We start from the raw sequence: 15,788 nt of genomic DNA on the forward strand, positions 1-15,788 counted from the left end.
TACTGTTCCCCTTTCGAAATTTCCTTTGTGAAGATTTGGGGACGAACACGATTTGTCATAATAGCTAAATCCTCAATTATGAGCTGAGCAAAAGCGTATAATTAAGTTTGTTTGTAAAGTGTTTGTAGGACCAATCACTAATATGTTCCGATTAAAGCTCAATCACTGAGAAAAAAACTTTAATCACAATGTTAACTACACAAATCAAAACCGTAAACCGATGCGATTTTTTCTTCACGCAATTACGCCAATTTAGAACGATATCGATTTTTGCGCGCTGATAAACAGAACCGAACTCGATGCTTGTCGCTTTCCGGTCGCGAAGCAACTGCAACTTAGTCGAGTGGTCTACCTTTTAGTACCTAGCGTCTAGTACAACGACAACGACGACGATGGCGAACTGACAAGCATATCAGTCAGAAAACATCTTTATACGGCTGCTCGTATGCTTTCCGTCAAGTGAACTACAATGTCAGCTGGTTAGTTGGCTAGAATTACTGCAGAACGCTGATATCTAGCTGTAGCGTATAGGTAGAGAAGACTGATTGGGACTGCGGTCAAATTTGACGAGAATTTTCATTGAATGTCGGTCATTTCTTGAAGCAGCATTATGGCAATTGTTTTTTTAAAGTAATTGTTTTATTTTAACGGTAAAATTTTGATCCAATTTTAAATGTATTTAGTTGGCCAAATGATGTACGACTTTTACGTATGGAACAATTGACATTTGATCCTCTGTAAATTTGCTGATAGATATGATCTTTTTCAATTAAGAGACCAGCAATAGAGGAGGAAATCGTGACATCAGAAATGAACTCAAATCACTCAAAGTTAATTTTGTGGGTGACTTTAACAGTTTGGCCCTGTTTGACAGCTACTTTGTCCCCAGTTTGCTGTGGAAGAGAAAAGGAGGCGAATGCTTTATGAAAATCATACCTGTCAAAATTCCTATCCTCAAAATTTTGTCGCGAGTTGCTTTTCTCCTCTATTGCACTTAGAGGGTGACGAGCGGGAATTCCCGGGAAAAATTTCCCGGGAAATCGGAAATTTTTGGACCTCTCGATTCCCGGGAAATTTGGTCGAGACTCTCGGGAAATTTTATATTTACAAATATCGAACCAAAATCAATAATTCAATCAGAAAAATATTTGAAAAATTCGAAATGGTTTAGAACATTGGATGATCAATGGTCGATTTTCAAAATGGAATAAACCAATGCTTCTCTAATCTTCTTATTATAAAAGTGTAAATTTTAACTTTTAAAAATTCCAATAACTATAATTGAGAGTAACCAAAAATGTCGACCCCAAAATTTACCTTGAAACATTCTTAGCAGTTACACACCAAGAATGAAATATTCACTATTTTTAACAAGGAAAACAAGATAAGTCTTGTTTTTTTTAAATTCTAAGTTAGTTAAATCCGCTGTATCGAGGTAATTTCCTTTTTTGATGTCAATAAGTAATTTTTTGTTTGGCATATTAAATTATATTTTGAGAATAACAATCAGGCATTCATTTTGAACATTAACAGTTGATCTTAAGAAGGAAAAAAATCAACTTAAAGTTTTTACTTTGTGTCGTTATTTATCATATTGCAAAAATATGATATTGCATAAATGGAAAATTATATATTAGTTATTTTTTTACCTTCAAAAAATCTAATAACAAGTTCAACAACAAGTTTGTGCAACTTTTGAAAAATCACTCAGTGCGAATGAAGATTCGTAAACATTTTGAATTGCAATTTTGAGTCCCAAAAAGAATCAAGGAACGACTTTTTATTTGTAGATTGAGGTAAAAAAAATCAAAATGAAGAAATGGTTCCTCAAAACAACGAGGTTACTTAGTTTTACATTTCATTGGATTAGTATGAATTAATTGTATCTGAATTCATTGAAAAGAAACGTTTTTTTACTTTTCTTTTTTAGTTATTGACGCTATAGGCTAGTTAAAAAAATTCCCGGGTCCCGGGAATTCCCGGGAAATGGCAAAACTCAACTCTCGATTCCCGGGAAATTGAAAATCTCGAGAGTCGTCACCCTCTAATTGCACTTATGACTACTAGAGAGTTTAGATCAAGTATCAAAATAAACGCATAAATATCCAGCATTTTTGTAAGAGAAAACCTACTCTAGGTTAACAATATTTTTTGCAGAGTACAAAAACACATTCAATTGTGTTTTAACGTAGACTACGCTTATAACTTCCTTCCCTCTAATCGAATCGGCACGATTTCTGCTGCATTCGATTCGAAAATTATTCAGCAATTTGCTATTAAATTTTCAATATTGGAAAAATAGTTTAACTATTGAAACAACTCAATGCACAGTGGGCAAAAACGTGTGAAAAACGGATCTTTTGATGCCGTCAGTTTCTGCCTGTCAAAAGTATCATTTTTAATGTAAAAAATTACGAGGAATCGATTGGTGTTACTCTCATTAGCGGCAAATGACCATTTTACCCCATTTTGCCTTTTTAGGGTGTTTTTCTCGAATATCTTCAACTGCCGTAGTTTGCCGCACTTCTAAAGTATCTTATTTTATGTAAAAAATCACGAGAAATCGATTGGTGATACTCTCAATAGCGGCAAATGACGGCAAGGGCCCATTTTGCCCCATTTACCTTTTATTTATGTGTTTTTCATTAATATCTTGAATTACTGTAGTTTCCTGCAGTTTTAAAGTATGTTATTTTATGTAGAAAATCGCGAGGAATCGATTTGCGACATATTCATTGGCGGCAAATGACAGCATGGGCTGATTTTGCCCCAGTTACCCCATTGTATGTGTTTTTCGCCAATATCTCTAATTGCCGTTGTTTTTACACTTTGAAAGTATACTATTTTATGTAAAAAATCACGAGAAATCGATTGTTGAAACTCTCATTGGTGGCAAATGACGGCAAGGGTCCATTTTGCCCCATTTAACCTCTTTCTAATGTGTTTTTCGAAAATACCTTGAAATTATATTATTTCTTACAGTTTCAACGTATATTATTTTATGTAGAAAATCACGAGGAATCGATTGGTGTTGTTCTCATAAGCGGCAAACGACGGGCTCGTTTTGCCCCATTTACCCCATTTTATGTATTTTCGTTTATATCTTGAATTGCCATGGTTTTCCAAACTTTAAATAAAAGTTATTTTATGCAGAAATTCACGAGGAATCGATTTAGAACACTCTAAATTGCGGCAAATGGCGAAAAGGGCCCATTTTACCCCATTTACTCCCTCTTGAGATGTTTTTCGTGAATATCTTGAAATCACGACACGTTTATTATATTGACTAAAAACACATGAAATGGGCAAAATAGGCCATTGTCGTCATTTGCCGCTAATTAGAGTGTTCTCAATCGATTTCTCGTGATTTTCTGCATAAAATAACATTCATTTAATGTTTGGAAAACCACGGAAATTCAAGATATTAAAGAAAATACATAAAATGGGGTAAATGGGGCAAAACGAGCCTTTGTCGTCGTTTTCCGTTTATGGGAACATCACCAATCGATTCCTCGTGATTTTCTACATAAAATAATATACGTTAAAACTGTAAGAAATAATGTAATTTCAAGATATTTACGAAAAACATATTAAAAAGGGGTTAAATGGGGCAAAATAAGCCCTTGCCGTCATTTTGCACCAATGAGAGTGTCACCAATCGATTTCTCTTGATTTTTTTTACATACATTTTTTTTTGATTTTTTGATCTTAAAAAAGGCAAAATGGGGTAAAATGGACCACTTACCGTCATTTGCCGCTAATGAGAGTACCACCAATCGATTCACGATTCACTCACGGACGGGAATATCAAGTACCTATTTTGAGGGGAAAATCACCCAAGCACCGCGACCGGTGTCGCTGCTGCTGCATTTTGCCGAATTCTGGCCACTAAATGGCAGAATTCTGCAGAACTCTAAAATCGTAACTGTTTTTGTAGCTTTCATTGAATGTGCACAAAAAACACTTTTACAAATAGTGACGTTAAAAGATTTTGTAGAGAATGGAAAAAGACTATTTTAATGCATTTTTGTCCCATTATTATTTCATTTGCATAAACCGCTTAAGTTTGCAATCAATTGTAATCAATGTGTTTTGCGATAGGATTGTCGATCAATTAGATCCATGTCATGAACAAATTTAATTAACTAAAAAAAAATAATGATGATAAATTGGAATTCTGTAGAGAACGTGCAAATTATTGCAGGAGGTCGTGATGACTGATTTGTTGTGTTGCAAACTGACCTGAGATTTGCAGAATATATTTTTTAAAGGGAAAAATTTAGGCACATTCGTTGTTAAAACGTAGACAAATAAAGCCCACACAATTTTGACTAGAAAAGATGTAAATTTTACCGAGAATGGCACGCAGATGTCCTTCCAGAGTTTGCAGGATTGTCATCTTGATTTCCTTCACCGACTTGCCCAGGAATTGTTCGCTGGCGGTACCGAGCAGTTCGTCGGCCTGATGGTGAAAATAATAGACGTTCATCATCTACAAGAAAAAGAAATGAAAAAACGCAGGGAATGAGATGCGGCTATCCGTCCGGGAGGGCCCGTTTGCCGTCTACTTGAGCTCTGGATGAATTTTCAACTACATTTTTTGTTGTTGCTTTTTAGCTAATCAGTTCGCTCATTTGCTCTCTCTCTCTCTTACTCTTTAAAACAGAAGTGATTGGTGTGGGTGTTTATTTCTTCAAATCACTAAACTTCTAGGAAATTTGGTGGCGCTAACGCATTCTTGCAGCAAAACACGGACAAACATGTGATCGGAGTGAATTGCCTCTAGAGCTTGGGATGCTTTCTGATTGAAACGATTGAGCCTCTTGTCAGAAGAAAACTAGGAAACGCAAAAATCTAGGTTGAGAAAACTAAAAAATACAAAACACACCACATCGCTAGCAAAATAGAAATGGAAATTTAGAAAACTAAGGAAGGTTCTGATTGAATAATCGAACTTAGTTGATAACACGCCACTATGAAATAGATTTGAGTTCACTCATTGGTTTCTAAATGTACTATGCTGCTCTCGTAAAAAGAAACAAAAGACTATCAAAACTAATCGAAATCATACTCAAATCAAAATACGGAAACGGAAACTCTACAATGACGGATTTTGGGATGGGAAGGAATGGGGGTGAGTTTTTTCATTTCTTTTTCATGTAGTTGTATAGTAGAAATTATAAGTTTTTTTTTATAAACGATGGCACTACAAATAAAGAAAAAATAAAATCATTACGTATATAAAGTAAAAACAATATAAAGCGATATAATAAACGAGTAAAGTGCAATGGAGTATACGATACGAGGATTATAGAAAAAATATATATGAGAGAAGTTAACATAGTATAATTTGCTGATTATGTCTGCTGACAAGGATAAAACCAACCAAACCCAATTTAGATGAATGAGAACAATGAGCGATGGCACATTTTAATGAGCGAAGTAAGCGAATGTATTATTAATGGGAAGCTCTAGGCTAGTAAAACTGTGATGCAACATCAAAATAAACACTTTGCACAAAATCAATATCGAAATTCTAACATTAGATAAAATGTCTGCTCTTTTTTCAATAGTAAAATTGAACAATATAATTTAAAAAAAAAATCAAAAAAACTGTTGGGTTATATTTAAGCAACAAATTCAAGTTGTAATATCATATTTTACATATTACGAAAAGTATTATAGCAAAAGCCTTGATACAATATCGAAGACATAAAAAATCACTCAATGCTACACAAATCACCCAATGCATGGCGCTTCCGAAGGCAACAATATTAAAGTTTGATGACGTCTCTTAGTTTTATCATGTCAAATGCTTCGATTTGATTGTTTTTTTTCGTAGTACCTTTTTAATTTTATATTTTTGGACCCATGATGCTTTAACTTTTTTGCACAGAATGTTGACTGAACAGATTTAAAAATATGCTTTATCTAATTTGAAACTGTTTTCAAAGTTTGTAAATCAATTAAAGTTTTTAAATTATTTGTCTGCAATTTGAATAGTAATGTAAGTTCAAAAACATACATTTTATTTATTTCTAAAAATATTTTTTTCAGTGCAAAACTTCAAATTGAAGCATTTGACATGTTCGAATTCATTTTAATTATTTATTTTAGCGTTATTTCTACTATAATGGACAATAAAATGACTTTTTAAAGTGATAACTTCAGAGGCATCGTCAAACTTGTTATTCTTCGTATTCGAGAGAGTCGTGGTCGAGTTTAGTCGAGTGAACATAAAACAACATAAATGTACATTAAAATCAAACATTCATTTTTACCTAATAGCAATATTCACATTCAGCGTGAAAGCAGATAAGAAAAACGCGTTATTATTTGTTCAAGAAAGAGAGGCGTTTTCATTCCAAATCACCTAATAAACCCAACTAAGTTTAAAGATGTATTATGTAGATCTAAACCTATATTTTGCAATGGTTTGCAAAACCTGATCATTCTATCATACAAGCAAAAAATAGTGCACTGGCAGGATCTTTTCCTGCCAGGTTCAATCAGTAATCACGTGCTACGGAGTTAAAATGTAACTTTTACAGCACAACCATTGACACGACGATAATTAAGAAGCACAGCTATCGAACAGAAGAAATGCTGTGTACTAGACGCTGCCAAACGTAACAAGCTAGGAAAAAAACTGGCAGATAACTTACTTTGTCATATTTAATCTAAAAATAAAGAATGATAATAAGTTGTTCAAAGATTTACTCCAAACTACTTCATGCGGGCGCTCGCTAGTAGGAGAAGATTATGGGGGATGCACTATACATGGGGCGGGTATGGCATTCTGTTTTTTTGGTTTGGTTTATGGCAGGCAATACTACTACACAATACAAGTGTGGATGGGTGGGAAAATACCTTCATGATTTTACACTGTGCAACACCTGTCACCGTTAGTGGGACGCCCTGAGCCGTTTCCACCATTTCACACATCGGGTTCAGTGTCATCACTTCCAGCGACAGCCGCTGGACATCGGTCACCAGCCACCAGGCCCAGGCCCAGCCTCCGACGATTGTGCGCTTCTTGGTCGATCCGCAGCAGCCACCTGAGAAAATTAGGGAAAAGGGAAAATTTTGTTAGAACTGGAGATTTTTTAACGACTCAATTTCTTAAAAAGTGCGATGATTCTCAATGCAATCGTGGTCTGAGTTGAATGATGTAGAATCACTCGGAACAACTGACTGTGCAATACCTCTCACAAGTGCCAATGTCTCAAATGAATTCAAAGTTGAAAATATCTCTAGATCTATACGTGAACTAATTCAATTTTCACCAGACGCCATGTTCTATTTGAACTCAACGGTTGGGATAAGTAATTTCCCCAATCATGAATCCGGTTTCTAAACAACATGACATGTACTGCTATTGAAACTACGAAAAAACCTATGACTTTGCTATGTAACAAGCTTGATACTTCTCCGTCTGCTCGAAACTCGCAGCGAACTGGAATTTCAGTTTTGCCAAGTGTCAGCGCAATAGAATACGACATGTTTGTGTGTGTGTCTCAAATTATCTGTGGATCCCTGCAATAGCATACCTCCTGCAAACGAAAAAGAATACTATTTGAGTGGAAGCAAAGTGTCTGACTCTTTGAGACGCATGTAATATCCACTACCGTGTGCTGAAGATCTATGTCGGCTAACGCGTCAATAGCAATGGCAATGGGAGACATTTAATCAATTACACAAAACGTTAAAAAAAACATCACAGAAAGGTTTGCGCCACATACATTTAAAAGCGAGGAAGCTTAATAACAAGTTTTTTTTCCTGCAAAAAAACATAACTTTTTGAAGACGCTTCTGTTTCTTTAACTTCTTCAGAAGAAAACGCCAAGATGAAGTTGTTCAGCGAATGATTTGATTTAAAATCTCTTCACCACACTTTAACTAATCAGCGGTTCAAGGCAGTTAATATCTCAGCTAAGGATAATAATTGGGTAATTCTCTACCAACTCACACGAAATCGGGAAAAGTTGCCCCGACCCCTCTTCGATTTGCGTGAAACTTTGTCCTAAGGGGTAACTTTTGTCCCTGATCATCTTGATATCTCGTGACGGAGGGGCGGTACGACCCCTTCCATTTTTGAACATGCGAAAAAAGAGGTATTTTTCAATAATTTGCAGCCTTAAAAGGATGATGAGATAGAAATGTGGTGTCAAATGGACTTTTATGTAAAACTAGACGCCCGATTTGATGGCGTACTCAGAATTCCGAAAAAAAACGTATTTTTCATCGAAAAAAACACTTAAAAAGTTTTAAAAATTCTCCCATTTTCCGTTACTCGACTGTAAAAAATTTTGGAACATGTCATTTTAAGGGAAATTTAATGTACTTTTCGAATCTACATTGAAGGGTAATTTTTTCATTTAGAACAAAAATTTTCATTTTAAAATTTCGTGTTTTTTCTAACTTTGCAGGGTTATTTTTTAGAGTGTAACAATGTTCTACAAAGTTGTAGAGCAGACAATTACAAAAATTTTGATATATAGACATAAGGGGTTTGCTTATAAACATCACGAGTTATCGCGATTTTACGAAAAAAAGTTTTGAAAAAGTTACTTTTTGCGTTTCTCTTTGTTTCGTCGTCCGTATCTGTCGCGGGTGACCATGAACGGCCATGATCGATGACGACCAACTTTTTCAAAACTTTTTTTCGTAAAATCGCGATAACTCGTGATGTTTATAAGCAAACCCCTTATGTCTATATATCAAAACTTTTGTAATTGTCTGCTCTATAACTTTGTAGAACATTGTTACACTCTAAAAAATAACCCTGCAAATTAAAAAAAACACGAAATTTTAAAATGAAAATTTTTGTTCAAAATGAAAAAATGACCCTTCTGAGTCAATGTAGATTCGAAAAGTACGTTAAATTTGTCATAAAATGACATGTTCCAAAAATTTTTACAGTCGAGTAACGGAAAATGGGAGAATTTTTAAAACTTTTTTAGTGTTTTTTTCGATGAAAAATACGTTTTTCGGAATTCTGAGTACGCCATCAAATCGGGCGTCTAATTTTATATAAAAGTCCCTTTGACACCACATTTCTATCTCATCACCGTTTCAGGCTGCAAATTATTGAAAAACACCTCTTTTTTCGCATGTTCAAAAATGGAAGGGGTCGTACCGCCCCTCCGTCACGAGATGTCAAAAAACGGACCTCGGATTCGTGATCAGGGACAAAAGTTACCCCTTAGGACAAAGTTTCACGCAAATTGAAGAGGGGTCGGGGCAACTGCTGTGTGAGTTGACGGAGAATCACCCAATTCTCGGATTAGTTTTCAAAATGCCGTAAGAGCCATTGGTAAACAAAGTACTTTTTGCATCGATATTCGACCTACTTATGAAAAACCAATATCAATCATGCTCGAGATTGTTCATCTACACGTCCTTCAAGTGCCCCATACTTGAAAAAAATGAAATTTTGTTTCATTTTCGAGAAAAACGAAAATTAGTGTCAGAGGTCACAGTGGCTCTTACGGCTTTTTGAAAACTCACCCGAGAATTACAAATAAGTAATGACAAAACAACGAAATTAAAAAAAATGGAATGAATACATTTTTTTTTTTCAGCAACAGCTGAGTGTTCGGAGCTCTTCAAACTTTTCGATTTTTCGCCGTAATTAACCCAGATTATCCGCGAGTTTACCCCTCCAGCATGCCAAGGGCCGGCCGTGGCCGAGGCTGCTCTAGTGCGGCCTCGAAAAACCCGCGAAGTTCATCTACCGGCAGAGTGCAGAAAGGTAAACACACCACGGAAGCGTGCCCAGTGGCGTCACCAATCCTTCGTTTTTACACGTGAGCAATTCTCACCAAAACCGGAAATGCATTTTATTTGTATTTTTTGATTTGGCTCAAACTTTGTGGGGGCCTTCCCTATGACCAAATAAGCTATTTTGTGTCATTGGTTCACCCATACAAGTCTCCATACAATTTTGTCTGCTGTCCATACAAAAATGGTATGTAAATATTCAAACAGCTGTAACTTTTGAGGGAATTTTCTGATCAATTTGGTGTCTTTGGCAAAGTTGTAGGTATTGTTGAGGACTTTTGAGAAAAAATAGGTACACGGAAAAAAAATTTGCAGATTTTTTAATCAACTTTTTTTCACTTAAACTCAATTTCCCAAAATAAGTATTTTTCGATTTTCGAGATTTTTTGATATGTTTTAAGGGACGAAAATCCGCAACATTTGAGCCATAGAGAAACATGATCAAAAAATCTACCGCCGAGTTATGAATATTTGAAAAAATAGTGATTTTTGGAAAAAATCGAAGTTTCATGCAAAAACAAGTATGACATTATTTTTTAATGCAAAATTGAATTTCCAATCGAAAAGTACTCTACAGATTTTTTGATAAAGGGCTCCGTTTTCAAGATAGCCACCGAATGTTTAATTTTAGCAAAATATTTGCAGTTTTTCAATTTTTAAAAATAGTGACCATGAGTGACCGTTTCTAAAAAAATTTTTTTTTGAAAAGTTCAGAAAATTTGCTATAAAACTGTCAAAGAGACATTGAAGATAGGACCTCGGGTTGCTGAGATAGAACCGCTTTAAGAAAAAGAAACACAAAAATTGAAGTTTTCTAAATCTCACCAAAGCAACCCATTATTTTCTAATGACGATATCTCAGCAACTAATGGTCCGATTTTCAATGCTAAAACATGCAACATTCGTAAAATTTTCCGATCATTTCGAAAAAAATATTTTGAAAATTTGAAATAAAAATTAGCATTTTAAATGGGCGTAATATTCAATGTTTGGCCATTTTAAAATGTTAGTCTTGATTTCAAAATTTTCAAAAAATTTTTTTCGAAAAGATCGGAAAATTTTACGAACGTTTCATGTTTTAGCATTGAAAATCGGACCATTAGTTGCTGAGATATCGTCATTAGAAAATAATGGGTTGCTTTGGTGAGATTAAGAAAACTTCAATTTTTGTGTTTCTTTTTCTTAAAGCGGTTTTATCTCAGCAACCCGAGGTCCTATCTTCAATGTCTCTTTGACAATTTTATAGCAAATTTTCTAAACTTTTCAAAAAAAAAAAAAAAATTAGAAATGGTCACTCTTGGTCACTATTTTTAAAAATCGAAAAACTTCAAATATTTCGCTAAAATCAAACTTTCGGTGGCTATATCTATCCCTTTATCAAAAAATCTTTAAAGTACTTTTCGATAGCAATTTTAATTTTGCATTAAAAAGTAATGTCAAACTTGTTTTGCATGAAACTTCGATTTTTTTTTCCAAAAATCACTATTTTTTTCAAATATTCATATCTCGGCGGCAGATTTTTTGACCATGTTTCTCTATGGCTCAAAAGTTGCGGATTTTTGTCCCCTAAAACATATCGAAATCTCGAAAATCAATTTGGGAAATTGAGTTTTAGTGAAAAAAAAGTTGATAAAAAAATCTGCAAATTTGTTTTCCATGTACCTATTTTTTCTCAAAAGTCCTCAACAATACCTACAACTTTGCCGAAGACACCAAATTGATCAGAAAATTCAGTCAAAAGTTACAGCTGTTTGAATATTTACATACCATTTTTGTATGGACAGCAGACAAAATTGTATGGAGACTTGTATAGGTGAACCAATTACGCAAAATAGCTTATTTGGTCATAGGGAAGGTCCCCACAAAGTTTGAGCCAAATCAAAAAATGCAAATAAAATCCATTCCGGTTTTGGTAGAGAATTGGGTACTAAAACCCTGTGTAAATTTTTATGTACAACGGTAAAAAACACGATTGAAAACCATTTTTGATCACTTTTTTCATTTTAACGCAAAAAAAATTGACAAGACAACATTTTTTCGATGGATCAACTATGGTCCCCTTGGAACGAACTGTCAAGCAGGACCTTTTCTGTCAAGAAGGGCCGTGAAGTAAGTTATTCAAAATTGAATTAAAAACCAATTTTAAATCCTTTGCGGTCGTTTAACGAGTCATTGTACTCAGAAAAATAAGCTCTATAACTGGAATCAATAATATCAGCATTCTAAGCTTCATTTTAGGTCCCAAATTGCTCTAATCAGCTGTTCAGGGCAGTTAATATCTCAGCTACACGGAGAAAAAAGAGTTCCCAAAATCGTGAACAAGCGTTCATAAAAATGGGAACCACGAACAAAGTGTTCAAATCCCATGGTTTTTGGAAATCTTGCGTAAAAGAGGTTTTGGGTGACTCACCACTAGGGTGCCCAGAAAAAATGACCCCCTGCTCCACAAGCGGAAAACGGTTTTTTGGGTTATTTTAAGCATCTGTGTAAATTTTGAGCGACATTGGATGAGATTAACCCATTGATACCCGAGCCTAAAGTTGGTGAAAAACAATATTCAACTTGTAGAGCAAGGTTTTGAAAAAAATGTCCCATATTCTGGGCACCCTACTCATAACCTTCGGACGCCTAGAAATGAGCAGAAACTTGCAACAGAGCCCACAAAAGACCCGGGGGTCGTTAAAGTGGATTGCTTTGCTTTTTTTACCATGGGATTTGAACACTTTGTTCGTGGTTCCCATTTTCATGAACGCTTGTTCACGATTTTGGGAACTCTTTTTTCTCCGTGTAAGGATAATAATTATAAATAAGTAATGACAAAACAACGAAATTAAGAAAATTAAATCAATATTTTCCTGTTTTTGTAATATTTTTTTCTTGAATCCTTAATACAAAAAAAAATGTGAACAGATAATACGAGTTTCAAAATCAACTACCGATAAGTTCCTTTTGCGTCCATTACAGTAGATACGGTACCTTGAACTTGATCAAATTGAATTCGTTTTTTGTTAGAATCCCAGTGATAACCAACGGTGCGAGACATCAAGCGCGATGACATAAACGCAAAAGTTTAACAGTATTTTTTTTGCCTGTTGTTGTTTTTATTCACATTTTCGCCAAGTGGTCAATTCACCAAAGCTGGTGCAGTCCCGAGTGGATTTATTTTTTTCTGCAGCATATTGCCGTGAGGTGCGGTTTGTTGTTGTTGTTGTTGTTGTTATTATTGCTACCGGTGTGGTCGCTGTTGGCAATGAATTGGAGAAAGTGGTAATAGTTGCCGGCGTTGGTTGTCGGTTGCGTGCAGCGGATTCCGCGCTAACCGCCGCGTTGATCGTTACTGAGTACGTGATTTTTAGCATGTAAACCTTAATCTACTGTTTAGCGACGGTATTGATTAGTTTGGTTTGATAAAAATTTTGCAATACCTCAAGACTTTGGTCCAGGCTTTGGCAGTAGGAAATATCGTAGTTCGTTCCTCTATTTTTTTGTTTGCAATAAGATAATGAGTTACAAAAGCACAAAGATGCTTCACTCTTTTACCATCACATAGTTTCAATCCCGATCATTATGTTAATCTTGAATTTGATTTCAAATTTTCAAAAAGCCTGTAAAATTTACACGGACGCCCAAGCCTTCCAAAAAAGATGTAACTTCAACTCGGTGGTTCTCGGGCATAACTCAACCAATCGAGAGCTCGATTTGATTAAGAGGCAGTATTTATAAATTCTGCTCGGTTTGTTCTAGCGGTCTTATCGAGGTGCTCCGATTTGGATAGAACTTTCAGCGTATGTTTGTCTATACATGAGATGTACTCATGCCAAATATGAGCCCTCTACGACAAAGGTAAGTGGGGTAAAACGGGCTTCAAAGTTGAGGTCCAAAAAACCTAAAAAATCTTAAAATTGCACGCATTTCCGTAAATCTTCATCAATTCCAACTCTCGTAGATGCATTTCAAAGTCTGTAATTTTTATGATCAAAAACATAGTTCCAACTTTTTTTTATCGCGCTTACACCCGCGAAATTTTGAGCGATTTTGTTTACATTGTTAGTTGGGTTATGCTCAACCAGCTAGTTGAAGTTACTGTTCCAACTTTTTTTTGGGGGAGGGGATGTTGGAGTTGGGAGTTGGAATGTTATTTAAATCGGGCACTTTTGGACTGCAAGCTAATTTTGAATTTTTGGACCACCGATTGGAAGAAGACAGGAAACTTAAGGAAAAAAATAATATATTTATAAACTCATTGATATTTTGTAAATTTTTGGTAGTGGTATAACTGTAATGATTTAAATATTAGCATTTTGTGGAAGCATTTGCCTCAAAATTTTGAAAAATTAGCTAGAAATTTTAAATTTAATTTGACGTTGAACTCTGACCTTAACAATGAATAACCTAACGAACTAAAAAAACCCATTTTAAAAAATGCTCTCAATGTGAAAATTATAATAACACAAAGAATTTTAGAGCGCCCGCCGCGGGATTCAAACCAGCAACCTCTGGATTGTGAGTCCAGTGCGCGGTCTTATTGATCCACACGGGCGGGTCAAAATTCGACGCCCAATTTTTTTTTTTTAATGAATCTTGACTCTACTTTGTACTGCTTGTGGCTCCAGAGATATCGCAGTTTGAAAAAGGCGAAACTATGGGATGGTGCCAAAAAGGAGGGGGTGGTCCGAATTTAACAAAAATCTAGATTTTGGCTTGTTTTGATGGTATTTACAGCTCCAATAAATTTGAGCTTGACCAGAAAATAGTGATTGCAATTTTGCACATGTTTGTAAACGATTGAGGTGGAGAATCAAAAATAATGATTTTGCGAAATATTGTTTTTCTGTGTGAAAATTTAAAGATTTTTAGATGATCTACAACTTTGGTGTATTAATCGAAAATTCCGTTTTCAAGTTACAGATTTTAGAATGTTTAGATTAGGATGTAACAAAAATGACTCTGGTTCCGGTGGGCGTACTGAGCTCAAATCGACGTCGTCGTGCTATCTTGTCGCACCCGCCATTTTGACGTTCCGAGAAAAACGCGTTTTAATGTTTGACCTTGAATATTCAAAAACGAGAGCACGCAATGTAAACAATAACAAACACGTTTTGTTTGGCTCACCATTCTGTGCATTGTCCCAAAGTTTGGTTGAAGTTGGTTGCTGGAGTCCCGAGTTATAATTACAAATGTTTACGGTAGTCTAGCTTGTACGTGCGACAAACGCATCCTGACTTTCCTGGCCTGAAATCCCTTTGGCCTTTTGTCGCACTTACATCAATTTTCATGGAGTGACAAGATAGCACGACAAGATTGAAACTACTTTCATATATAAAGTGACAAAAATGCACGGAGTTTTTTCGGTGTTTGTTGAATATCTGAGGATTGAAATCGAATTTTGGGGATCTGTGAAGGTCAAAAGGTGAGGCATTGTGAGCTGCACAAAATGGCGTTCTTAACTCAATTTGGCCCAAAATGCACGTACGACAAGTTAGCACGATGGCGACGAAATCCTAAATATGAGCTTAACAGGAGCTGGCGCTTTGCATTTGAATTTTTAATGAGATTTAATTCGTATTTTTTCTGTAAATGTCAATTTTTGAGGCATTTTTTTACCAAAGCTTACATAAGCATTCAACCTACACGCCAGAGATGTTGAAAAAAAAAAATGAAATTTAAAATTCAAATGCAAAGCGCCAGCTATTGTTAAGTCAAATAAAGCTCATATTTGGGATTTGAGCTCAGTACGCCCACCGGAACCAGCCTTTGAATGCCCACCAAAAATTCATTTTTGTTACATACTAGTTGTGATACCATTTTTGTATGGAAACTTGTATAAATGAACCAATGACGCAAACTGGCTTCTTTGGCCCCTAAAAGATGGCCCCTAGAAAGTTTAACGGTACGCATCAACCAGGGTCTAGTGCACCAATATTTTGGTTACTAAGATTTGTGTATTGTAATAACTACTATTAGTTTAGATTAGATTAGATGTAATAACTACCAGAATTTCCGGT

The 15,788-nt window shown here is 35.3% G+C and overlaps 1 protein-coding gene across 12 annotated transcripts in view; it reads right to left on the reverse strand.

Annotated features, from left to right (window-relative positions):
• The window catches only part of LOC6039215 (flotillin-2), a 284,003-nt gene that overhangs the window by 13,042 nt on the left and 255,173 nt on the right, over positions 1–15,788 (reverse strand). For 5 of the 12 annotated variants that reach the window (XM_038266121.1, XM_038266120.1, XM_038266118.1 and 2 more), the window contains exons 3-4: positions 6,871–7,058; positions 4,354–4,492 (exon numbers count right to left, since the gene is read on the reverse strand). In XM_038266121.1, coding sequence (XP_038122049.1) covers positions 4,354–4,492; positions 6,871–7,058 — 327 coding nt within the window. Of the gene's footprint in view, positions 1–187; positions 333–4,353; positions 4,493–6,870; positions 7,059–7,205; positions 7,332–15,788 lie in introns of those variants that run through there. The other 7 variants (XM_038266123.1, XM_038266122.1, XM_038266125.1 and 4 more) reach the window with 7 other exon arrangements.

Source organism: Culex quinquefasciatus, chromosome 3 (assembly GCF_015732765.1).
Source record: "Culex quinquefasciatus strain JHB chromosome 3, VPISU_Cqui_1.0_pri_paternal, whole genome shotgun sequence".
NCBI classification, from domain to species: Eukaryota; Metazoa; Arthropoda; class Insecta; order Diptera; family Culicidae; genus Culex; species Culex quinquefasciatus.